This window comes from Doryrhamphus excisus, chromosome 14, assembly GCF_030265055.1.
Source record: "Doryrhamphus excisus isolate RoL2022-K1 chromosome 14, RoL_Dexc_1.0, whole genome shotgun sequence".
NCBI lineage: Eukaryota > Metazoa > Chordata > Actinopteri > Syngnathiformes > Syngnathidae > Doryrhamphus > Doryrhamphus excisus.
In genome coordinates, this window is record NC_080479.1 from 20,680,133 (window position 1) to 20,703,646 (window position 23,514).

Consider the following 23,514-nt stretch of genomic DNA (forward strand, 5'->3'; position numbering starts at 1 on the left):
CTGGTTCATCCTTGAATGTGGCTGATATTAATAAACGTATTGTTGAAGAACCCCTCCTGGTTCATCCTTGAATGTGGCTGTTATTAATAAACATATTCTTGAAGAACCCCTCCTGGTTCATCCTTGAATGTGGCTGTTATTAATAAACGTATTCTTGAAGAACCCCTCCTGGTTCATCCTTGAATGTGGCTGTTATTAATAAACGTATTCTTGAAGAACCCCTCCTGGTTCATCCTTGAATGTGGCTGTTATTAATAAACGTATTGTTGAAGAACCCCTCCTGGTTCATCCTTGAATGTGGCTGTTATTAATAAACGTATTGTTGAAGAACCCCTCCTGGTTCATCCTTGAATGTGGCTGATATTAATAAACGTATTCTTGAAGAACCCCTCCTGGTTCATCCTTGAATGTGGCTGATATTAATAAACGTATTCTTGAAGAACCCCTCCTGGTTCATCCTTGAATGTGGCTGATATTAATAAACGTATTGTTGAAGAACCCCTCCTGGTTCATCCTTGAATGTGGCTGTTATTAATAAACGTATTCTTGAAGAACCCCTCCTGGTTCATCCTTGAATGTGGCTGTTATTAATAAACGTATTCTTGAAGAACCCCTCCTGGTTCATCCTTGAATGTGGCTGTTATTAATAAACGTATTGTTGAAGAACCCCTCCTGGTTCATCCTTGAATGTGGCTGTTATTAATAAACGTATTGTTGAAGAACCCCTCCTGGTTCATCCTTGAATGTGGCTGATATTAATAAACGTATTGTTGAAGAACCCCTCCTGGTTCATCCTTGAATGTGGCTGTTATTAATAAACATATTCTTGAAGAACCCCTCCTGGTTCATCCTTGAATGTGGCTGTTATTAATAAACGTATTCTTGAAGAACCCCTCCTGGTTCATCCTTGAATGTGGCTGTTATTAATAAACGTATTCTTGAAGAACCCCTCCTGGTTCATCCTTGAATGTGGCTGTTATTAATAAACGTATTGTTGAAGAACCCCTCCTGGTTCATCCTTGAATGTGGCTGTTATTAATAAACGTATTGTTGAAGAACCCCTCCTGGTTCATCCTTGAATGTGGCTGATATTAATAAACGTATTCTTGAAGAACCCCTCCTGGTTCATCCTTGAATGTGGCTGATATTAATAAACGTATTCTTGAAGAACCCCTCCTGGTTCATCCTTGAATGTGGCTGATATTAATAAACGTATTGTTGAAGAACCCCTCCTGGTTCATCCTTGAATGTGGCTGTTATTAATAAACGTATTGTTGAAGAACCCCTCCTGGTTCATCCTTGAATGTGGCTGTTAATTTGTGAAGGCCCCACCTGGATGGCTGCTGAGTCCTTGGCCATCAAAAGCAGCAGATTCAACAGCAGCTTCTTCATCTGCAGGTCCTCTGTGCTGCAGCTCAGCCTCAGCTTGCCCGCCCAAGGGTTGGAGCTCTTCACTGAAGTCATTTGAGAGAAGAACATCCTGCCTAAGTCACATTTGAAAAGGCCAGAAAGAAGGAGGAGAGCGGGCTTACGCTCAGGAAATGTGCTGATGGCGATGAGCTGCTTGGCGAAGAGGCTCTCCTGCGTAGAGAGAGACGTGTATCAAAGCTTTCTACGTGTCTCGGTTATCCCCACAGTGGTCCCGCTCAGTAAAGGCACACACGTCCATCACTCACAACCAGCAGGGAGCTGGAGTTCTCAGCAAAGAGAGTCGTCAGCACCAGAAGATCGTTCCTGACCTGGATGTCGGCGTGTCGGAAACCTTTGAGCAGGATGTCAAAGAAAGCTTCTTTTAGAGATCTGGAAGACAAACCGAAGCCCTCGTGATGTCAACTTGTCTGGAAGAAGACGGGGAGGAGAACCAAGTGCAACACTGACATGGCACATTCCACGCTGCTGAGCTGGGCAGCCACCTCCGCCTTGCTTCCTCTCTCCAGGAGGTTCCAGAGGATTTCGGAGGAGTGGAAGAGGATCCGTCCGGACGGGTCGTGTTGGTTCATGTGAAGGCAGATGGTCTCGGCTCCTCGTGCGCTCAGCATTAAAGCACAGTTCATATCTGGAAGGAATGACTTTGGAATCATGTTCTACCAAGCCTAGGTGTACTCCAGCCTTTTTATGTTGGAGCCTTCCGCAGGCTTCGCTACGCATCTTAAAATGCAGCTTAGCCAACTATCTGCCAGTCAGTTGCAGATGCGGGAGGTGGAACTGTGATCATTTTGTTCCTCTTCATCCAATAGGCTGACTACAGTAGTATGGTTACCTTCTTCTTTGTGCTACATGCTACATGACCATTTCTCTTGGAGATCTGCCTGCCTGCCTACCTACCCACCCGCCGGTCTATCTGTACGCTATCTGTAAGTGCTGACCGCTCAGCCACAAGCCCGGACTGTCAGCCCAACGTTCAGCGCAGCTCTTAAAGCAGAGGGAGTGAGGTTTTACCGAGGTACACCAGCAGCATGCCTTGCGGTTAAGCATTAGCATCAAATTACCATAACTATAGCGCTCCTTGGAGGACTCATCAGTGTGAGAACGGCGTGTATCTCTAGCAACATTGACCCCCCTGACATTGGCACAAGAACCCTTGATGATGCCCCCCATGTGAGTTAATGAAGGAGGTCAACTACCACACTGACCAGATGAGCTGGAGAGGATCTGAAGTGTCTGCAGGAGCAGCAGCTTGATGGCGGGCTGCTCCTCCAGCGCCGCCATGGAGAGGAAGAGCGTCCGGGCCAGGTCGCTGCGCTCCAGCAGCTGCAGCCGGTAGCCTGGAGATGTTGGCCGAGGCCCTGCACACACGTACGTTCACTAAAGTTCTTCATAGAAGAAGATCCTCCATAGTAATAATAACTGCAGTAGTCATCGGAATAATAGTTATTATTCATGTTATTATCTTTTCAGTGTGGTCCCAATGTTGTAGGGAATTCAAACACTAGGGATCCTAACAAGTGTTGTAGGGAATACAAACACTAGGGATCCTAACAAGTGTTGTAGGGAATACAAACACTAGGGATCCTAACAAGTGTTGTAGGGAATACAAACACTAGGGATCCTAACAAGTGTTGTAGGGAATACAAACACTAGGGATCCTAACAAGTGTTGTAGGGAATACAAACACTAGGGATCCTAACAAGTGTTGTAGGGAATACAAACACTAGGGATCCTAACAAGTGTTGTAGGGAATACAAACACTAGGGATCCTAACAAGTGTTGTAGGGAATACAAACACTAGGGATCCTAACAAGTGTTGTAGGGAATACAAACACTAGGGATCCTAACAAGTGTTGTAGGGAATACAAACACTAGGGATCCTAACAAGTGTTGTAGGGAATACAAACACTAGGGATCCCAACATCTAGACCAGAAAAAGTGAGATTTTGGAGATGGGAAGATGACTTGAAAAGCGTGGCATCCGGGAAGAAGGAAAAAGAGAAAGGCTAACTTAGTAAAAGTCTGTTGTAGGAGTTGAGGGTCCGACACTTTGGCTTGGGGGGCCGGACCGTACCGTGGTGCGTGTGTTTGCCGGGAGCCATGCAGCAGATGTAGAAGGACTTGACCGATTCCACAACCTGATGCCTGACCTGGTCGTCCGGCACCCTCATCAGATATCCTGCAGGCACAAACGTCAGGCTTGGCACTCCCGAGTCACATGTTATGCGTGCGCGTACCCATGTGGGACAGGAACTGCTTGACATCCTGAGCGTAGATCAGCTCGTCAGACAACCTTTCCTTCAGGAAGGGAAGCCTTGGGGGGAAAGAACATTTGACTCAATAGAATCAATTTAGTCCAGGAGACTCGCTGAGGTTCCCACCTGCAAATCTGAAGCGCCTCACACAAAACGACAGAATATTCATCGTGGTCCTTCGCCTTCTCTGCACAGGCCTCCAGGATTCTTGAGATGCTTGCCAGCTCCCTCAGCAGCTTGACACGGTTCAGGACGTTTGTCAGCAAGAGGACACGCACGCCTTATTTCTGACAGACGCCTGGAGGAAACAAGCGTCTCGGGACGTTTGGTGTTCAGGCTGCGTTTCCATCCGTGTGCCTTGAGAGCAGGCACGAGGAATACCTGACAATCTGTAGGTGTTTCTGGCGACACATCTCAGGTGACAGTAGCTACATTGCCCCCGCTTGGAAAGCACAAATGGGACCATATGGGTGTTGGCTTCTTTTTTCACCTAGTACTGCCCACTTTTGGATTCCCAATGTTTTCTCCTAAAACCTGGGCTTGTTTTCCCCCTAAAAGACTATTTTTGTTGCAATATTACGACTTTTTCCTGTTAAATGACTTTTTTTATTGGAAATGACAATTTTATTGTCATGAAATTCAGACTTTTTTCTCAGAAATTATGATATTAATCTCAAGTTTGTTCTCATAATATCCCGTTTTCCTGTAATTTTCTGACTTTGGGGTAGAATACGATGATGTTACCATCGAAATTATGAGTTTATTCTTGCCAAATCAAGACATGTGGAGGGGTGGGAGTTATGGCCCACAGAATTTAAATAAAAATAGTAGCTATATATTACCTTGATACTGGTGCCATAAAAATGAGATATTCTTTCGCTATCTTTTTATATATACTGTGTATATGTAAACTATATACATACATACATATACACACACACAAATATATCATGTATATTACATAAAATATAATGTACTGTATGTGCGGTCATGTCACGGTCATGATTCATTCCACTTGTAATATTTAACAATATACCTCATTAATAAGGTACCTCATTAATATTCAGATTATTATGACAATAGTCGAGGACCAATCAAAACCATGCTGTAGGCCGAAGCGGTCTTTCGTGTCGCACTTCGGACAGCCCTGCCTGAGAGAGTAAAAACCAGGACAATGGCCACTTAAAAAGGATACAAATCCACGCTGCCTTCTCCTGAGGACCTTCTTCAACACAAACACGTGCCTCTCCTGCATGTTTGTCTTGAAGGAGTGAACGTACTTTCAAAAAGTGAACCAAATATGGTAAAATCATCATGCCTTACCGTCAGGGGGTCCTCAAGGAGACGGATCACCCTGTTGAGGTCCAGAGTTTTAGAACAGACCTGATGATGATGAAACAAGACCTTTGTGATTCCAGGAGTGGGTGAGTGTAGTCACGACTATATTAAGATTGTACAAGTGGTGATTACTTCTAGAACCATCGCGTCTGTAACTAGGCTCAAACATGCCAGTCAATAAATGTACCTGCTCAACGTGGTCCGAAACCCTCGGCCGGACAACAGCGACGTCCACTTTCCTCCTGGCCAGAACTTCACATGAATCCATGTGTGAACATTCGACTCCAGACGATTTTTACACGAAGCCACAATCAACGACTCATTGGCTAACAAAGCACCCCCCAAAATGTCAGCAAACGACCGCGAACCGAATGCAACCGTCACCTGACCATAACATCTCCCTCCTCTCTGTCAAAACGCTGGCCGTCGGCTGACGGTGCGTTCCCGTTCCCTTGGAAATCGGAACATCCGGTGCTCCCGACAAAGCAATTGGACAAGGCGACCCGACACAAAACAGCTAAATGATGCTTCCAATAGGCGCTGGCATGTTGACTTATGTTAGCTTATGTGAAATTATTTGAAAATATTTCATAATTTGTCAGCTCTTTGTGGTTCAGACGCCCGAGACTGGTGTTGCGTAACATTAGCTTGTGTGAAAACCTCCACGCGAATCCGTCATTTTAGGTCCATGACGGAACACGCGATTGCTCTTTGGAAACGATAACATATGACGTCATTCCGTTTGACTCCAGATTGCCAGAGTTCCCGAAAGGTGACACGAGCCCTTAAGTTGAATTGACAGTTGCTATAGTGAGTTTATTTGCAGTTGCTATGGTGAGCCGGCTTAGCTACGGCAAGTGGGGGGAGCCAAACAAGGTACGTTCTCGAGGATCCGCCCATTTCCTCTTAAAACCGGTAGTGGTGTTCTAACGACAACAACGCCTTTATTCCCTCTCAACAATAAAAGGACGGCGGCTGGAAAAAATCCTTGTCTGGTTACAAAGTCAAAAAAACACACACTTATTTCCAGAGCTGAAAGGAAATCCCAACATGCTGTCGGACGCAGGTCAGTGAGCACGAATGTATCTGCCGATGGTGCTAGCTACATGCTAAACGTAGCACGCTGACCCGACATGGGGGATCTAAAGAGCTCCCTGTTGTGATTGTTCGCTGCCTGTAAGCACATAAGGTGACTTTGTGTCATCCTCTCGCCTGCGTGATTATTTAGTACTCGTGGCGAACACAAAACTCACCTTTTGGTTGGCACCGCGACAAACGGGCCCGAATGGAGCAACCGTTGCTTTGTTGTCCTGTGACGTTGACATGTCACCGCGTTGCTTTCCAATAGATTACCCGGGGATCGGTTCCAGCGGCCGGCGAGCCAAGAAGAGGAGCTCGGGGGAGTCTCCGGGCGATAGCCAGGCTCCACGGTCCTCCGGGAGGCAGAGCAACGTCCGAGTGAAGCGGGCCAATAACCCTCCACCCGGACAGGTACTTACACTTGGACACCTGACCAGGGACACATTAAACCCACTTGCAAGAGCTGCACCAATCGTGTACATATCCTGCCTGCACAAAGACGGTCATCTTCTACGTTTTACTTTCACTTTTAGTTGTCATACTTGCATTATTTAAAGGTGTTTTTTTATTGTATTATTATTACATTTGCATTGAATCGTTTAGAAATGTCATCAAATAAAATAGATGTTTATCATTCATTCATTCATTTTCTACCGCTTTTTCCTCACGAGGGTCGCGGGGGTGCTGGAGCCTATCCCAGCTGTCTTTGGGCGAGAGGCGGTCCCTGGACTGGTGGCCAGCCAATCCCAGGGCACATATAGACAAACAACCATTCACACTCACATTCATACCTATGGACAATTTGGAGTGGCCAATGAAGCTAACATGTTTTTGGGATGGGGGGGGGTACCAGGAGAACACCCAGGCACACACGGGGAGAACATGCAAACTCCATACAGAGATGCCCAAGCCGAGAATCAAACCCAGGTCTTCCCACCTCCTGACTGTGTGGCCAACATGTGGTCTTGAGCAAATCTTTTCATGATAAATTTGTCATTTTTTCCTGGCCTCTTGGAGCACATGTCAATGGAGGACCGAAGCGCTGCAGGTTTGCTCTCCAACCAGTTTGTCCAGCAGGTGATTTCATTGATGAGCTCCTTCCCTCGACCTGAAGGTGGTGTTGATCATTAAAATCACCTGCTTGGGTGACCGGCTCGAAAGAAAACCTGCAGTGTGTCTCAATGGCGTGAGTTTGACACCCCTGTCTTACAGGATACTACCCGAAAACCTTTTTTGAAAATAAAAGCCACATTCAATGAAAATGCTAATTCATAGAATCTTGATTCATACAAAAAATACAGGAAGAATGTCACAAGATGAAGTGAAAATAAGAATTGGTGGTGACAGACATGTCTGTCTGCTGCAGAGCAAAAGAAAAGCCACGGATACGGAAGAGGAGGATGACCAGTCGGAGAAGAAATACAGGAAGTGCGAGAAGGCTGGCTGTTCCGCCACGTATCCCGTCTGTTTCGCCAGCGCATCTGACAGGTGACACCGGGGGTCGGCTTGCTACACTTTGGACATACACTTTCATTCATTTCACTCACAGTTGTGGTCAAAAGTTTACAGACACGTGTAAAGAACATCATGTCATGGCTCTCTTGAGTTTCCAGTTATTTCTACAACTCTGATGTTTCTCTGATAGAGCGATTGGAACAGATACTTCTTTGTCCCAATGTGATGGTCATCCATGCCAAATGCATGTCCAAGCCAGCATGGCTTCAATATTTGTGGATTGTGACCTCTCAAACACCTCCGGGTTGGTGACATGGTCTTCCCACAGTATCGAACCGAGGGCTCTTTGGCGGAACATCTCGAGTTCCGCCAAATGTCTGCAATGCTTAGCTTCAAGGCGGATGTTGAGCCGCTTGAGTATTTTTCAGTCTCCAAGTGCTTGGCCGGCTTTGCTGATCCGATCATCAATCTCCTTGTTCGCTTGCAATGACGCTGCCTCGATACCTGAACCGCTCAGTGTTTTTCAAGCTCTGCCCCTCATTTGAGGAACAGGTTGGTGGAGAACGTCTGTTTTGCCAACACTGATTGTCAGGCCGCATAGCCTGGTAGCTTCCGCCAAGCGTAAAGCATCGATTGCAGGTCTTCTTCTGCGTGGGCCAACAGAGCACAGTCGTCTGCAAAAAGAGCCTTCTTGAGTAGTTTGACTGCCGTTTCAGTTTTTGCATAATCTATGAAGGTCAAAAAGAGCGGCATCTCATCGATATTTGAGGATTACTCCTGTGCCCACGTCTCGGCAAGCATGGGACAGCATGAAGCTGAAGAATATGAAGAAACATGTCCATGTCAGAAAGGCAAAAAATTGAACAGAACTGCACCAATTCCATCAAGACGAGCGGTCAAAGATTCAACCAGAAGCTTGCCCGACGCCTGTGGATGGCTACCAAAATGGAGCCAGATATTAGCATTGCTGTATGTATATTTTGGACCCAGCAGATGTTCCCGTCAACCTTTGCTAAAACCATAAAAGAACCAAACTCCATGAATTTTGGTTGGGACCAAGAAGTATCTGTTCCAATCGCTCTATCAGAGAAACATCAGAGTTGTAGAAATAACTGGAAACTCAAGAGAGCCATGACATGATGTTCTTTACACGTGTCTGTAAACTTTTGACCACAACTGTACCCCCCCCCCACTTGATACCCCCACTTTGCCAAATAAATGCCATGTGTCCTTTCCCACCAGATGTGCTAAGAATGGCTACACGTCTCGCTGGTACCATCTGTCATGTGGCGAGCACTTTTGTAACGAGTGCTTTGATTACTACTACCGAAGGTAAAACACACAGCTAGAAAGTAATACGTGACTGCTGCATGTACTACTACTGAAACTACAAAGTAACGGAAGAGCAGTGTGTGTAGTAGTAGTAACCAAGGTAGAAAGTACTGGAAGAGCAGTGCGTGTAGTAGTAGTAGTAGCCAAGGTAGAAAGTACTGGAAGAGCAGTGTGTGTAGTAGTAGTAGTGGTAGCCAAGGTAGAAAGTACTGGAAGAGCAGTGTGTGTAGTAGTAGTAGTAGCCAAGGTAGAAAGTACTGGAAGAGCAGTGTGTGTAGTAGTAGTAGTAGCCAAGGTAGAAAGTACTGGAAGAGCAGTGTGTGTAGTAGTAGTAGTGGTAGCCAAGGTAGAAAGTACTGGAAGAGCAGTGTGTGTAGTAGTAGTAGTGGTAGCCAAGGTAGAAAGTACTGGAAGAGCAGTGCGTGTAGTAGTAGTAGTAGTAGTAGCAGTAGCAGTAGCAGTAGCAGTAGCAGCAGCAGCCAAGTCAGAAAGTACTGCATGCGTTTATTTCCTGCAGTCACAAAGGCGGCTATGAAATGTTTGCGTGGTGGAAGAGAGTGTGGACGAGCAACGGGAAGAGCGAGCCCAGTCCCAAAGCGTTCATGGCGGACCAGCAGCTTCCCTATTGGGTGAGAAGTCATAGGGCCCGCCGCCACGCGGACGTGATGACAGCGGAATGTCCCGGTGTGTCGTCCTTGCGTCCCGGCAGGTGCAGTGCACCAAAGCGGACTGCGGGAAGTGGCGTCAGCTGACCAAGGACATCCAGCTCAGCAGCTCCCTGGCCGTGACGTACCGCTGCGGGATGAAGATGAACAGCGGCAAGGTGGGCGGGAAAGAGGAAGTAGATGAGCTGGCGTGATGTCAAGTCTGGTTGGCCCGGAATGAGGAGAGGACCGAAGCTGTCCTGCTCGATTCCAATGCCCCCTCAAAAACAACGTTTGTCCCACAGCCACCAGCCTTGGCATCATACTTGTTGTTTTATCATCTTCAACTTTTATCCGAAATGAAATCATTTTTATCCTTGCGACACTTGGAACAAGTCATGCACGCTTGAATTTCATGGCGTCTGGACTACTGTAATACTTTACTGTACTGTAAAGTATTGTACTGTACTGTACTGTAATACTTTACTCTGGAATCAGCCACAGGACTCCCTCCCGCTTCCAGCTAGTCCAGGTCCCCCCAAAAGCCACTTTTCTACTCTGGCTTTTCACCTTTCTTTCAGTTTGAATCCGTTTATATTTCTTTATTTATGACTTGTATTGCTAGCTTGTATTGCTAGCTTGTATTGCTTTACTCCTTGGTTTTAATGTTTCTGTTTTGATTGGAGTTCTGATTGAGGTATATTTGTACTTTGAATGAAAGTTGACTAGTCTGTGCAGCAGTTTGGAAACTCTGTTTCTAATATACCGTGTATAGTATATATAATATAGCCTATTATAGTGTAAAAAAAGTGGAGTGGATTGACGGGAGGCGTGGGTGTTTGTCCACAGAGCGAAGGGCAGGACCAGTGCTCCCAGCCAGAAGACCTGGTAAGATGAGCGTGGGAGCGTTCATCCATCTTGTCATTCCCTTGGCAGCGTCTGAAGTCCTCCGCTCTTTGCTCCCTGCAGCGAGTAGCGGAGGTGGCCGACAGCTGGTGGCATTCCATGCTCATTCTGCCTCCGCTGTTCAAGGACAGTCCGGCCGCTCCCTTCCTGGCCGCTTACTACCCCGACTGCGTGGGCATGAGTCCGTCCTGCGCTCCCGCCAGCACGCACGCCGGCGAGCTGAGGGCGGACCACTGCAGGGCGGCCCCGCCTCAAAGTATGTGCGGCAAGCCTATATTTTCTTTTTAAAATTCTGATTTTTTTTCTTGCAAGATTTTAACTTTTAACGTTTTTAACGTTTAGTACAATTGTAATTTTATAGTTTTCTGTCATTTTAAAATAAGAGTAACTTTATTCTTTTATATTCTGCCAAAGTACAATTTGATTTTTACAAAATTCCAACTTTTTTCTTGTAAAAGGTTTTGTCTTGTCAAATTTAGACTTTTTGCCTGTAACTTGAGAGTTTCTCCTCAGAAATGACAATTTTCTTTTTTCCGGTAAAATTAGAACTTCAGACTTTTTTCTCAGGACTTTTAAGGATGTTAGCATGGCAGTGTTTTTCTGGTGAAACGGTGTCTTGTCAGGGGCAGGCTTGTGTCCGTACTTCCAGCCCTTCTACCAGCCCAACGAGTGCGGCAAGGCTCTCTGCGTCCGACCAGACATGATGGAGTTGGACGAGCTTTACGAGTTTCCGGAATTTTCCCGCGATCCCACCATGTATTTGGCTCTGCGTAATCTCATCCTGGCATCCTGGCACAAAAATTGTAAGGTACTCAGCACACAGGGGGCAAGACGTCAGGCTGGTAGGGCGAGCCAGCCGCACGTTGTTTTGCGGCCGGGACGAGAACGACTCATGGAGTGTTTTTTTATCTGAAGGAGGTTCTGACCGCCCAGAAATGCGCCCGGCACATCATTGTGCGCGGGTTGGTGCGTGTGCGCTGCATGCAAGAGATGGAGCGGGTACTCCACTTCATGACCAGGAAGGGTCTCATCAATACGGGGGTGCTGGCGGTCCAGTGGCCTCTCCTCCCGGAAAGGCATCGCTGTGTAAGCGTCAGCATCCTGTAGGTGGTTCCGCATGATGAATCATCACGCCTCATGTCTCCTTTTGCTTTCGGCAGAAGAACGTGGTCGTGATCGGCGCGGGGGCCTCTGGCCTCGCTGCTGCGCGCCAGCTGCACAACTTTGGCAGTCAGGTTTGTGTCCTGGCTCGCTTTGGCACGGATCCCTGGGACGGGCCGACCTGATGGGGGCTTGATCTTCTGGCCCGCAGGTGCTGGTGCTGGAGGCCCGCCAGAGAATCGGCGGCCGCGTCTGGGACGACAACTCCTTGGGCGTCACCGTGGGTCGGGGCGCTCAGATCGTCAACGGCTGCGTGAACAACCCGGTTGCTCTGATGTGCGAGCAGGTAAGAGAGAGGGTCCCAAAGTTTGGCTCGTCCTCCTAAGCCCACCTTTGCTGCTGCAGATGGACCTCCGCATGCACAAGCTGGGCGAGCGCTGCGACCTGTTTCAGGAGGGGGGCCGGGGCACCGACCCCGCCATTGACAAGCGCATGGACTTCCACTTCAACGCCATTCTGGATGTGGTGTCGGAGTGGAGGAAGGACAAGTCGCAGAGCCAGGACATGCCGCTGGGAGGTGCTGAGACCTTGTCGGACGGGCTGGAGTCCACAACCAACACTGACATTTTTCCTTGTGTGACAGAGAAAGTCCAGGAGCTTAAAAAGAACTTTCTGCAGGAGTCGGGCATCCAGTTCAGCGAACTGGAGGAGAAAGTTCTTCAGTTTCACCTCAGCAACCTGGAGTACGCCTGTGGGAGCTCTTTAAAGCAGGTCCGAGGCTGAGACTGGCCGCTTTCACCGTTTTCCTGCTAACCCAGTGTTTTCCTGCACGCAGGTCTCAGCCAGATCCTGGGACCACAATGAATTCTTTGCGCAGTTCTCAGGAGACCACACGCTGCTCACTCACGGCTACGCCGCTCTGCTACACAAACTAGCCGAGGGCCTGGACATCCGCACCGAGTGCCCGGTGGGTGTCCGCTCTACCCTAGCGTCACGTTCTGTGCTGTACGTCGTGACGTATAATAGTCCTTCTTCTACCTCAGGTTCAGTCCATTGACTACTCGGGTGATGTGGTCCGAGTTACTTGCTCCAACGGCTCCCAGTGGACAGCCAAGAAGGTAAAACGCCAAACTAATTCAAGCTGCCGGCAGCATGGGATGGACCCTCGCACCCCCGCACGTCTCAGGGTTCACGTCATTGTATGTTCCGTTTCCTGCTGGGATGAATTCAGGAAGTGAAGCTTGAAGGTGGGGTGGGCTTCATCGTTCTGCTTTTTTTAAGTTTAAAGGGAGTGAGTTTCGGGGGTTCATGTTTGTGTTTTTTCAGACAGAATACTTTATTATTAATTAATTAATACTTTATTAATCCCTTGGGGATTTTGACATGTCCATCAACCCTCATGTAGCGCTGTTTAAAATATAAATGTAAAAGTCCATCTGTTCTTGTGCAGTTGTTCACCCCTCCCCCCCCCCCTCCCCCCCCCATGAGGAATTGGAACTGTTTGATGGCACAGGGGACAAAGGAGTTCTTCAGTCTGTTGGTCCTCCACTTGGGGAACAGGCTTCTCTGGCTGCTGGTGACGGTGTGCAGGGGGTGGCTGGCATTGTCCAGAACGACCCGCAGCTCGTTTGGGGTCCTCCTCTCTGCCACTGTTGATCAGCTTCTCCAGCCTGGAGAGGTCTGCTTTTGTTGTGCTCCCTCCCCAGCACACCACAGCATAGGAAAGAGCGCTGGCGACCACACACTGGTAGAACATCCACAGGAGCTTCCTGCAGATGTTTAAAAACGCTGTCTCCTCAAGAAGTACATCCTGCTCTGAGCTTTCTTGTACAGTTTCCCCGTGTTGCATGACCAGTCCAGCTTGTTGTCCAGCCACAACCCGAGGTATTTGTAGTTCTGAACAACCTCCACCTCCTCTGCTCCGAGCAGAACTGGTTAAGGACTGGGTCTGTCCTTCCCAAGTCGATGATCAGCTCCTTAGTTTTGGAGGTGTTCAGCTGCAGGCTGTTGTTGTGGCCCCAGACAACAAAGTCCCTCACAGGCTCCGGTACTCCTCATCGTCATCTCTAATACATCCCATAATGTCTGTGTCGTCTGTGAACGTCTGGATATGACACGAGTTGGAGTTGTAACAGAAGTCCACAGTGTAAAGAGTGAAGAGGCTGGGGGGCCAGTACAGTCCCCTGTGGAGCACCAATGCTGCTGACCTCAGTGTCAGACGTGGTGTGACGTACTGTGGTCTATCTGTGAGGAAGCTGGAGATCCAAGCAACCAGGCAGGGGCCACTTGCATTCTGAGGAGCTTTTCTTGTAGTGCAAGGAGCAGGATGGTACTGAAGGCACTAGAAAGGTCCAGGAACAGAAACCTGAGGCACTTTCCAATTTTGGTGAGTTGTCATGCGGTTAAGACCCTCAATGCAAGAAAGATGGGGAATATATACATTTCCAAAAATCTACGTAGCGGTTTGAATGTTGGTGCCGCGGTCCAACGTGCATCATGATTTGCCTCACCTCCTTGAACCCTTTCCTCCTTGTAGCTGCTTCTTACCGTCCCGCTCACGTTGCTTCAGAGGAACTTCATCCAATTCAACCCGCCCCTTCCTGAGAGGAAAATGAAAGCTATCCACAGTCTGGGAGCAGGCATCATTGAGAAGGTACACACAATCTCACACGTGATACACAATAAAGCCATCATAATCATAATATGGCAATAAACTAGTCATAATAATCATGTCAATAAAGCCATCCTAAGAAGAAATATTGGGGGTAAAAAGTTGATATTCATAATAGGCTAAACCAAAGCTGAGATGCACTTTGTTTCTCTCGAACCACTGGAACGGCGTGTTAGCACACGCTTTCATTTTTCACCATGGGGCCGTCGCTGGAAGAAGCCAGTGGTGCATGAGAACGCATGGAAGGGTGATGTAATGACGCCACTTAGCGCCATTGGCCATGATGCACGTGCGTGTCATCGTAACGGACGCTGTACGAGACAATAATGGAGTAAAAAAACACATGAATGGCAAATAGGTTGGGAACTCGAAATGAACTTTCTGCTGTGGCTTCTTTTGTGTGTCGACTACAAACGACACACTGCGACTTTGTGCAGAAAAAGGTAGCATAAAACTAAGTCACATTGAGTAGAATGTGGCTTGGATGTTTCTTCCAGATGGTGCAAACATTAGAAACATGCCAGCAGAAACATAACTCCCCTACAGAGACTTAAACATTACAACAGAAGCAACGTAACCTCCTGGCTAACTCCCCTACAGAGACTTAAACATTACAACAGAAGCAACGTAACCTCCTGGCTAACTCCCCTACAGAGACTTAAACATTACAACAGAAGCAACGTAACCTCCTGGCTAACTCCCCTACAGAGACTTAAACATTACAAGAGAGACTTAAACATTACAACAGAAGCAACGTAACCTCCTGGCTAACTCCCCTACAGAGACTTAAACATTACAAGAGAGACTTAAACATTACAACAGAAGCAAACGTAACCTCCTGGCTAACTCCCCTACAGAGACTTAAACATTACAAGAGAGACTTAAACATTACAACAGAAGCAACGTAACCTCCTGGCTAACTCCCCTACAGAGACTTAAACATTACAACAGAGACTTAAACATTACAACAGAAGCAACGTAACCTCCTGGCTAACTCCCCTACAGAGACTTAAACATTACAAGAGAGACTTAAACATTACAACAGAAGCAAACGTAACCTCCTGGCTAACTCCCCTACAGAGACTTAAACATTACAACAGAGACTTAAACATTACAACAGAAGCAACGTAACCTCCTGGCTAACTCCCCTACAGAGACTTAAACATTACAAGAGAGACTTAAACATTACAACAGAAGCAACGTAACCTCCTGGCTAACTCCCCTACAGAGACTTAAACATTACAACAGAGACTTAAACATTACAACAGAAGCAACGTAACCTCCTGGCTAACTCCCCTACAGAGACTTAAACATTACAAGAGAGACTTAAACATTACAACAGAAGCAAACGTAACCTCCTGGCTAACTCCCCTACAGATCGCTCTCCAGTTTCCATACAGATTTTGGGACAGCAAGATCCAGGGGGCCGACTACTTTGGTCACGTCCCGCCGAGTCCCGACAAGAGAGGCTTGTTCACAGTTTTCTACGACATGGACCCGCAGGTTGGTTCTTGTGGCCGAGTCACAGACATGCAGTGAACACGCTAAGAGGGGCACGGAGAGGCATACTCGCAGGTTGGGTTGGGCCTGCTGTCCCTCCTCTGCAAAGCTTCAGGCTTAGTACGGCACACCCGTCCCTTGAAACGTCTCGGTCCTCTACCATCTTGCTCTTTTGCGGTAGAGTGGCGTCTATTATTAGTCCAAAACTGTTCATGAAATGTTAGCTGTTGTTTGCCCCACGGAATAATTTTCAAGCATGGAGATGAACTCAAATACAAATGTCAGGTCGATGTAGTGTTGTACACTGCTCACTAGGTGGCAGTAATGTTGGCTGAGACTAAATCCCTAAGAATAATCCGTAATAAAAACACAAGCTACTTTTGCGGCTGCTACGCACCCAAAGCTGAGACTCAATGCCACTTCCTGAACACCGCTCTTTCAGGTCCCCGAGGGAACACATTTATAATAAGACAAGCTTAAATGGCTTATGTACTCCATTTATGTGAAGTATATTGGGCAATAGGAGTGGAAAGGTGACTGTAGGGGTGTCAGGTCTTAAAAAGGGTATTTAGAAGGCGCTAAACGGTTTTTCTGTGTCTTATATTCTCTTACAGCTCTGACTCCGACTATAATAGGAGGGTATAATGGGAGGGTACAAGGTAATAGGAGTGGAAAGGTGACTGTGGGGGGTTTCTTCTTGTGTCAGGGGGCTCTAATCATGGTGAAATGTGTATTTCGGTGGTAAAGAGGTTTTCTGTGCTCTAACTACCAACATTCCATTTTACTTGGCAGAAATTGAGTAATCACAGTCAGGTCTGGAAAAACTGAGGTTACTGTGTAGGTTTCACTTTTGCATCCCATAGCACATAACTGTGGTGCATTCAAGGAACAAATGAACCGAACAAAGTGCGGAACCCTCATGGTTGGTGGAAAAAGTTGTCAATGAAGCCAAAGTGGCCTCCGATATGAAAGCCCTTCCCACTCAAAGGCGGCGGACAAAAGGGAGTGACTGAAGACGGTTCATTTGTAGTTACAAAAATACTTGTACGTTGTCTCCTGTTACGTGTCAGTTATGCAGATGACATTAGCCTGCCACAAATAGGTAGCAGTCCTGTGGGACACGCTGCCATTGATGCGCTTCCGTCTGGTGTAGGGGAAGCAGGCGGTGTTGATGTCTGTCATTGCCGGTGACGCTGTGGCTGCCGTGCGAGACATGGAGGACGAGGACGTGGTGCACGAGTGCGTGAAGGTGCTGCGTGAGCTTTTCAAAGAGCAGGTAGTGATGTCACATTCTCAGACATAGACATGAAACGCGTGGACTATTGTTGGCCATTGTCTTTGTCAGGAGGTTCCCGAGCCCCTGCGTTCCTTTGTCACGCACTGGAGCAAAGACACGTGGTCACAGATGTCCTACAGCTTCGTGAAGATGGGCGGCAGCGGCGAGGCGTATGACATCATTGCTGAAGACGTTCAGGGAAAGTTGTTCTTTGCCGGCGAGGTAGCTGATGCTTCCAGGACTCGGACAACACAAGCCCGCTCCAGCTAAATGTCTTTTCCATTGCAGGCCACCAACCGCCACTTCCCTCAGACCGTGACAGGCGCCTACCTGAGTGGGGTTAGAGAGGCCAGCAAGATGGCGGCTCTCTGAGCTCGGAGAGCTTTCCGACTCACCAGCACGGAAACCAAACTATACCACCTGGCCTGCTTGCGCCATGTGAACTGCCGAGGATCACCAAGGGCTTCAAAGGAGCGTCGCATCAGCAACGCATCGTCTCTCGTCTCCTCCACGTGAGGCGTGATGGACACGCTGGCCACTTCCGGCACGCTGTTGATGGCAGTCTCATGTCAAAGGAAAAGAAAAAACATTTGGAGTTGCTTGTTCTCCAGCTGGTGCTGCGTTGTGGGAGTGGGTGCTTACTCTGCCCATACAGAAGTGGACGTGAGGTTAGATGTGTAGAAGATACAACTCTTGTCTTGTCGTGGTCATTTGATCCCAAGCGGCCAGGCAGGAGTAAGTCACGATAGCTGGATGGTGGAAAGTTGGTGTTTGTGTACTAAACTACGTAAGCGACTGTCCTCTTACTTTCTCAGGGATGGCATCAGGACAACAAGTCATTATTCATACATTATTTGTCCCTGGGTGACTATTTAAAGTTTGTCAACAGCACAACGTTGTCTCTGTCTGATGTTTGGAGTATTTCAGATGATTGTTTAGCATTTGTAGTATTTATCTGCTGTATTTGTGGAATAAATCATGCTCCAAAGCAGCCATGGTTATCTTCTATGATCAATAGGATTATGGGAACTCTTGGACAACAAACATATTTAGAATTTACAAAATAGTTATTGCGGCTGCACAGCGGACGAGTGGTTAACGTGCAGGCCACACTGCTACCAGAGGAGTTTGTGGAGTGTGTGGAGTTTGTGTGGCTTTTCTCCGGGTTAATTGGCCACTCCAAATTGTCCATAGGTGTGAACGTGGGTGGGAATGGTTGTTTGTCAATATGTCATTGACCCATTGGCTGGCCACCAGTTCAGGGTGGACCCCGCCTCTCCCCCCAAGACAGCTGGGATAGGCTCCAGCACCCCCACGACCCTCGTGAGGATCGTTAATAAATATAATAATAATAAATATTGTATTAAATATTTTTTGTATGTCACCTTACTTGGTGGAATGAATATTTCTGTGGTTCTGAACCCCTCAAAAAACGTCATATTCAAGCGTCACCGAAAAACGTGACGAGCGCGCGATGACGTCATCAAACCTCGCCGTCACGTCCCTGCACACAGCAGTCAGCGAATCAGCTGTGGAGGAAGCCAACTTTGCTTCAATCTGCGACAAGAACAGTCTTCTCCGTGACTGTTTGGTTAGTCAACAGTTAACAGAATTTATTAATCAGCCAAACATTGGCCTCTGGCAACACGACACAGATTAAAAACAAGCACTGCCTCGGCGTGCTAACATCGCTAGAGAGCAACTAAGCTAGTAGTTTTGGCGCACTTTGGATGAGCAACATCACCTCGGTTCAGCATGGACCGCAGCGGAACGGTACATACATCTCCAGGTAGCCATCTCTTTAGTGAACTACAATATCATATCATGTAATATAGAATTTTTCATTTTGGGGGGGTTGGTGGAAATGTGTTGACCCCTACAGATAGCATGTCCGACTTGGGTCCAGCATTTGCGTTGAATTTACACGTGTATGTATTTCACCACTGCCACACCAAAGTGGATAAATATTGACTATTTCATTTTTGAGGGTATTTGTAGTCCTAATTATGGTAAAGGACGGTAAGTAATAAACAGCCCTAACGGTATACTTGTGTCCCTTATGAGCTAGAACCGGTTAATGATGTGTTAAAAATGAAATGTACTTTAGGTTTCGAACAGGTTCCCATTGTTGATCGCCATGGCATTCCTTGGTGGTTCCACAACGATTCTTCAACATCAGCCTAGTTCCAGAATGACGTTCTGCTCATGGTTCCGCTTCTTCTTAACACAGGCAAGGACAACTCCAGCTCCGATGACAACGTTCCTCTCTCGGAACTCGGCGTGAGGCGCCCCACAAAGGGAAAGGCGTCTCCGGAGAACGCACACAGCTCTAAAGAAGATTCAAAGGAGGACAGAAGTGGTGAGGACAACACCAGGAGGGGTCTAGGTCTGAGACCCAAAGCAAATTGCTTAAAAGAAAAATCTAAGCCAGAGGTGGGCAAACTACGGCCCGGGGGCCACATCCAGCCCGCCCGTTCCTTCCAAAGTATTTCATTCAAACTTAACATACGACCTGGCATCATAGCCGTTTTATCAATTTTGTTATTTGATGTGGTCTGCTGTTTACAAAATGCTCCTGAAAGAGGGACACAAGCACATATAGCAGATTGCATTGACACTTTTATAGATACTATAGAAATATACTATAGAAATAATAATTCCAGGTGGACTGTTGCATGTAAAATATATAGTCTAGCCCCCCGTCAATTTTGTTAAATCAATGCGGCCCACGAGTCAAAAAGTTTGCCCACCCCTGCTCGAAGCCCTGTAATACACTCACAGAGGTCATCATCTATTTAACATAAGTGGCCATCGGTGGTTAGCATGCAGGCCACACAGTCGGGAGATGGGAAGACCTGGGTTAGAATCTCTGTGTGGAGTTTGCATGTTCTCCCTTTTCTCCGGGTACTCAGCTTTCCTCCCCCATTCCAAAAACATGTTAGCTTGATTGGCCACTCCAAATTGTCCATAGGTATGATTGTGGGTGGGAATGGTTGTTTGTCTATATGTGCCCTGGGATTGGCTGGCCACCAGTCCAGGGGGTTTCCTGCCCAAAAACAGCTGGGATAGGCTCCAGCACACCCCAGCGACCCCAGTGAGACATAGAAAATAGAAATGGCCATCACGCAAAAGCTCCCACAAGTGTGGAGATTTTCAGGCATTGATGCTCATTGTTTCCAAATGGAGGTGAAAAACAGACTCATTTGGGGGTGAATAGGCACACACAAATAACCCCCAAAAGAACTGCGACAACACAGGGTTCCGCTGAATGAATTCTGATCATTTTTTGTTATTCCCTCCTCAGATGACGAGCCGCTGATTAAGCAGAAGACGTCTGCAAAGAAGAGAGACAGCAAGTTGTCCACATTTCACGGCAGAAAATGGAAGAACGCAGGTGGATAAGTCTTGGGTGATCACGGTTGTGTTTTGTGGGCACAGATGAGTTGAAGTGTCTTCCCTGCTTGACATCCCACAGCAGACGACAGCTCTGACAACGCTCCTCTGGTCAAAGCAAAAGCCTCATCCAAGTCTGGCAAGAAGCACTTCTCAACGCCACCCAAGAAATCTGCCATGAAGAAGAAAGGTAAAATCATTCTTCCTGGTGCTCTGTAGCTTTTTGATGCTCTTTTCCACCCAGAGGTGAAGGATGATGACGTGAGTTCAGACGATGAACCTCTGAGTGTGCGTGCCAAGAAGCTGAGGCCTCAACACAAGGAAAATCTGCCTGTCGGGACATCCCAAGCAGACAATGGGGCAAAATCCAAAAGGAGCGCTGCGAAGAAAAGAGGTAAAAAAGGTGGGAGTGGAGCTCTGGTACAGGGGTGTCCAAACTTCTTGTAGCAAGGGCCGCAGACAGAAAGATGGAAAGGAGCCTCCTCAGTGTCCTTTGCTCTGCCACAGATGTCAGGCCGTCCATCTCAGTGCCAATGACAGAGCCCGCCTTCCTCAGCACTTTCAGTATGAAGTATGAAAAGTAAGCAGTGGAAATGTACACACGTTTGTGTGCTGTGCCGTGTGACTGAGGAGGATGTACAGTAGATGGCTCCTCATGCCGAATGGACAAGCTGCTCCCCTTAAGTCGCATTTGAATGAATTTATATAGTATATACAGTCATATACAGTGCTACCTTTGCATAAGAGCGGCCCAACTAACCAGTGTTTTTCACATTTTGTTGGCATTGAACTGCCAGCTAAATTGGACTTCCAGCTGCTATTGGTGGCCTGTCAATGTGATGACCGTGGCTGAAGTCCAGTGTTTTGCTAGCATTAGTCATTTAGCATGTAACTAGCACAGTGATGCACATTCGCACTCAAAGTCATCACGTCCTACCTTTTATACATTCCTACATCGTATCAGCATTGGGGAGCAAGTATGAGGTGAAAGAAAAAGGGGGAATACATCCTAATACATCCATACATCCCTCTGGGCAATGGAGAAGGTAGATGCTGCGTTCAATGACCATCAACAAAGTAGGACAAATCGCAGCTCGTATTAAACATTCAAAAACTGGGATTTCTGAAGAATAGTTATGGTATTGTAATAAAATAATATTTACTGTCATATAAAGATGAATTTCTATGTATTTTAGTGTTTCAAAAAAATGAAATGACATTGAGTTTTTCAATTTGGATGAAATGTTTTATGACTATTGCCCTGTGTTTTAGGTATTTCCATTTGTACATTTCATGAAGGAATGGTGCACTGAGGCAAATCTTTCATAATAATCCTTTCTGGGCGTGAAGTTAAAACCAGTATCATAAATAAACAAATCTTATTTTGAGCTGACACCTAATCCAAAAAACATGTTTGTGTCGGTGTGAGAGGTCTCACTTGCTCACATTTGAATTTGGTGAACGTGTGTGGGCGAGTTTAAGAGCTAATATGCTAATAATAAAGAAATTGTAAATAGTCATGCAGGGTGTTTCCTGGGTGCAAGCAAGTATGCACTGATTTAGATATATTTAGAGATATCATTTTACACCGCATATGACTATATTGATGCACAAGAGTTGCCATCTACTGTACGGCGTTATTATCTTGTGTTTATGAACAAGGTAGTGCCAAATAACCAAAAAAACATGTCAAAATAGGATGGCACCAAACCAAAGCGTATCTGTGGCAGCCCGAATGTACTTGTGGCAGGCCGCCATAAACGTAAAAAGTAGCTTCAGGCTGAAAAGTTTGGACACCCGTGACCTACATTAGAATTATTTCAGTCAAATATACAGAATCTTCCAACGAGAGCTCCGATGACGAGCCGCTGACAGCCATCGTGGGGAGGAAGGCCATCGCCGCCCGTCAGCAGACGCCCGCAAACAAGAGGAGCAAACCAAAGCGAACCAGCAAAGGGCACAAAGGTAAGCACCGCTTACGAGTGTCGTGAATGCTAGAAAGCATCCATCTCCAGCACTGACCTCGTGGCTCTTAGCAGAGCCTCCATCTTCTCACGACACCTCTGACGATGACACGCCCCTTGTGACCCCCAAGCAGCGAAAGCCAGCCGAGGAAAAGAGAGGCAAGAAGATCACCCTGACGCAAGGCAGCGCGTCTAAAAAGAGACGAGGTGGGTTGAGAAATGTGCAGTGCCTGGAAAAGCACTTTTCAAACTTGCTGCCGTCTCCTTCTCAAAGGTCAGTCTGATGACAGCTCAGACGACCAGCCTCTGAAGAAATCCCAAACGGAAAAGACGTCCAAGCTGAAAAAACAACCCTCTGCTCTGAAAAAGAAGGCGGCGACCCCCAAAGCAGGCAAAAAGAAGGTCGGCCAAGGTAAAGGTCACTCCAAGGCACGGATGTAATAAAGTCTACATGGGCTGAACCTCACTGGCGTGTTCCTGCAGCTGCCAGCTCTGATGATGAATCTTTTGTGGAAGCATTTAAGCACCCTCAAGTGACCAAGAAGCTCACTATCAAACTGGAGAGGTGTGAGATTAAGGAAGCAGCTGCCACAGGAAGTCACCACGGAGGTAGGTGTCACTAACATCATCGCCGCATCAGAACAAAATGACCATTTTTACTCCTGAATGCAGAATGGCGCGTTGCAGAAGAGCCCACTGAGAAACTTGTGGAAAGCTCAGAGTAACGGAAGAAAAGTCTTATTCATGTTTTGAGTGTTTTCTGTACGGGGGATGTTTGTTTCAAAGCAGGTTTGTTTTAGACGCTTTTAGAGAGAGCCCCTCCTAAAACACATATGTCCAAAAAAAAACATGTTTTCTATGTAAATAATTTTACAAGTCAATTTGTTGACTCCAATTTTGAAGTTTGGGACCAAACGCTTTTAAGTTTGACACCAAACATCACTCGCTTTTATGTGCACACAAGCATGTTTCTGAAATGTTTTACTATTGCCAGTTGTTTGATGCCGATGCGCGCTTTTATTGTTTACAGAGAAGAAAACTGTGAAGTTGCACACCAATATCTGTTTTTTTTTGCTCCCAGAATCGAATGTACTTTCAGCATGCTTTAGTGATGAATTAAACATGTCAAAAAGTCATGCATTGTCTTTTTCTCCCACACTGGCGTCGATAT

At 46.9% G+C, this 23,514-nt stretch overlaps 3 protein-coding genes across 11 annotated transcripts in view; 2 read left to right on the forward strand and 1 right to left on the reverse strand.

Annotated features, from left to right (window-relative positions):
• LOC131102383 (cilia- and flagella-associated protein 69-like) overlaps positions 1 to 6,588 on the reverse strand; it is a 15,369-nt gene extending 8,781 nt beyond the window's left edge. For 2 of the 4 annotated variants that reach the window (XR_009119428.1, XM_058048018.1), the window contains exons 1-12: positions 6,275 to 6,586; positions 5,209 to 6,195; positions 5,007 to 5,066; positions 4,879 to 4,944; positions 3,810 to 3,919; positions 3,666 to 3,742; positions 3,440 to 3,607; positions 2,634 to 2,786; positions 1,879 to 2,056; positions 1,677 to 1,800; positions 1,533 to 1,581; positions 1,333 to 1,454 (exon numbers count right to left, since the gene is read on the reverse strand). Coding sequence is in view for 3 of the 4 variants with exons in the window: in XM_058048018.1 (XP_057904001.1) it covers positions 1,333 to 1,454; positions 1,533 to 1,581; positions 1,677 to 1,800; positions 1,879 to 2,056; positions 2,634 to 2,786; positions 3,440 to 3,607; positions 3,666 to 3,742; positions 3,810 to 3,919; positions 4,879 to 4,944; positions 5,007 to 5,066; positions 5,209 to 5,289 (1,188 nt within the window). In the remaining variant the exon portion in view is untranslated. Of the gene's footprint in view, positions 1 to 1,332; positions 1,455 to 1,532; positions 1,582 to 1,676; positions 1,801 to 1,878; positions 2,057 to 2,633; positions 2,787 to 3,439; positions 3,608 to 3,665; positions 3,743 to 3,809; positions 3,920 to 4,878; positions 4,945 to 5,006; positions 5,067 to 5,208; positions 6,196 to 6,274 lie in introns of all 4 variants that reach the window. The other 2 variants (XM_058048020.1, XM_058048019.1) reach the window with 2 other exon arrangements.
• On the forward strand, positions 5,896 to 17,977 carry LOC131102385 (lysine-specific histone demethylase 2). 4 transcript variants are annotated; one of them, XM_058048025.1, is made up of 21 exons: positions 5,896 to 6,087; positions 6,370 to 6,512; positions 7,468 to 7,589; positions 8,799 to 8,888; positions 9,406 to 9,517; positions 9,598 to 9,711; positions 10,382 to 10,420; positions 10,502 to 10,694; positions 11,062 to 11,246; positions 11,354 to 11,524; positions 11,599 to 11,673; positions 11,751 to 11,875; positions 11,945 to 12,116; positions 12,218 to 12,310; positions 12,375 to 12,506; positions 12,583 to 12,657; positions 14,076 to 14,192; positions 15,588 to 15,713; positions 16,864 to 16,986; positions 17,056 to 17,208; positions 17,275 to 17,977. In XM_058048025.1, the coding sequence occupies exons 1-21, from the start codon at positions 6,072 to 6,074 to the stop codon at positions 17,356 to 17,358; spliced, it is 2,460 nt and encodes an 819-aa protein (XP_057904008.1). In that variant the 5' UTR covers positions 5,896 to 6,071; the 3' UTR covers positions 17,359 to 17,977. The 4 variants fall into 4 exon arrangements, with proteins under 4 accessions (XP_057904008.1, XP_057904009.1, XP_057904010.1 ...); XM_058048024.1 differs by having other exon boundaries at positions 5,897 to 6,087; positions 11,751 to 11,885; positions 12,183 to 12,310; XM_058048026.1 differs by lacking the exon at positions 15,588 to 15,713 and having other exon boundaries at positions 11,751 to 11,885; positions 12,183 to 12,310.
• A 488-nt stretch (positions 17,978 to 18,465) lies between these two features.
• Positions 18,466 to 23,459, forward strand: LOC131101745 (hepatoma-derived growth factor-related protein 2-like). Of its 3 annotated transcripts, none has more exons than XM_058047087.1 (10): positions 18,466 to 18,775; positions 19,217 to 19,345; positions 20,291 to 20,380; positions 20,462 to 20,569; positions 20,624 to 20,773; positions 22,204 to 22,344; positions 22,416 to 22,550; positions 22,618 to 22,755; positions 22,827 to 22,952; positions 23,016 to 23,459. In XM_058047087.1, exons 1-10 carry the CDS (start codon positions 18,742 to 18,744, stop codon positions 23,066 to 23,068), a joined length of 1,104 nt encoding a protein of 367 aa, XP_057903070.1. In that variant the 5' UTR covers positions 18,466 to 18,741; the 3' UTR covers positions 23,069 to 23,459. The 3 variants fall into 3 exon arrangements, with proteins under 3 accessions (XP_057903070.1, XP_057903071.1, XP_057903072.1); XM_058047088.1 differs by having other exon boundaries at positions 22,419 to 22,550; XM_058047089.1 differs by having other exon boundaries at positions 20,465 to 20,569.
• The last annotated feature ends 55 nt before the right edge of the window (positions 23,460 to 23,514 follow it).

Coding starts and splice junctions, on each gene's coding strand:
- LOC131102385 (XM_058048024.1), top strand. Junction 8,889..9,405: donor TTTGATTACTACTACCGAAG/GTAAAACACACA, acceptor TATTTCCTGCAG/TCACAAAGGCGGCTATGAAA. Junction 12,507..12,582: donor ACATCCGCACCGAGTGCCCG/GTGGGTGTCCGC, acceptor CTTCTACCTCAG/GTTCAGTCCATTGACTACTC.
- LOC131101745 (XM_058047087.1), top strand. CDS start 18,742: ATGGACCGCAGCGGAACGGTACATACATCTCCAG. Junction 18,776..19,216: donor AACGGTACATACATCTCCAG/GTAGCCATCTCT, acceptor TTCTTAACACAG/GCAAGGACAACTCCAGCTCC. Junction 19,346..20,290: donor TTCAAAGGAGGACAGAAGTG/GTGAGGACAACA, acceptor TTCCCTCCTCAG/ATGACGAGCCGCTGATTAAG.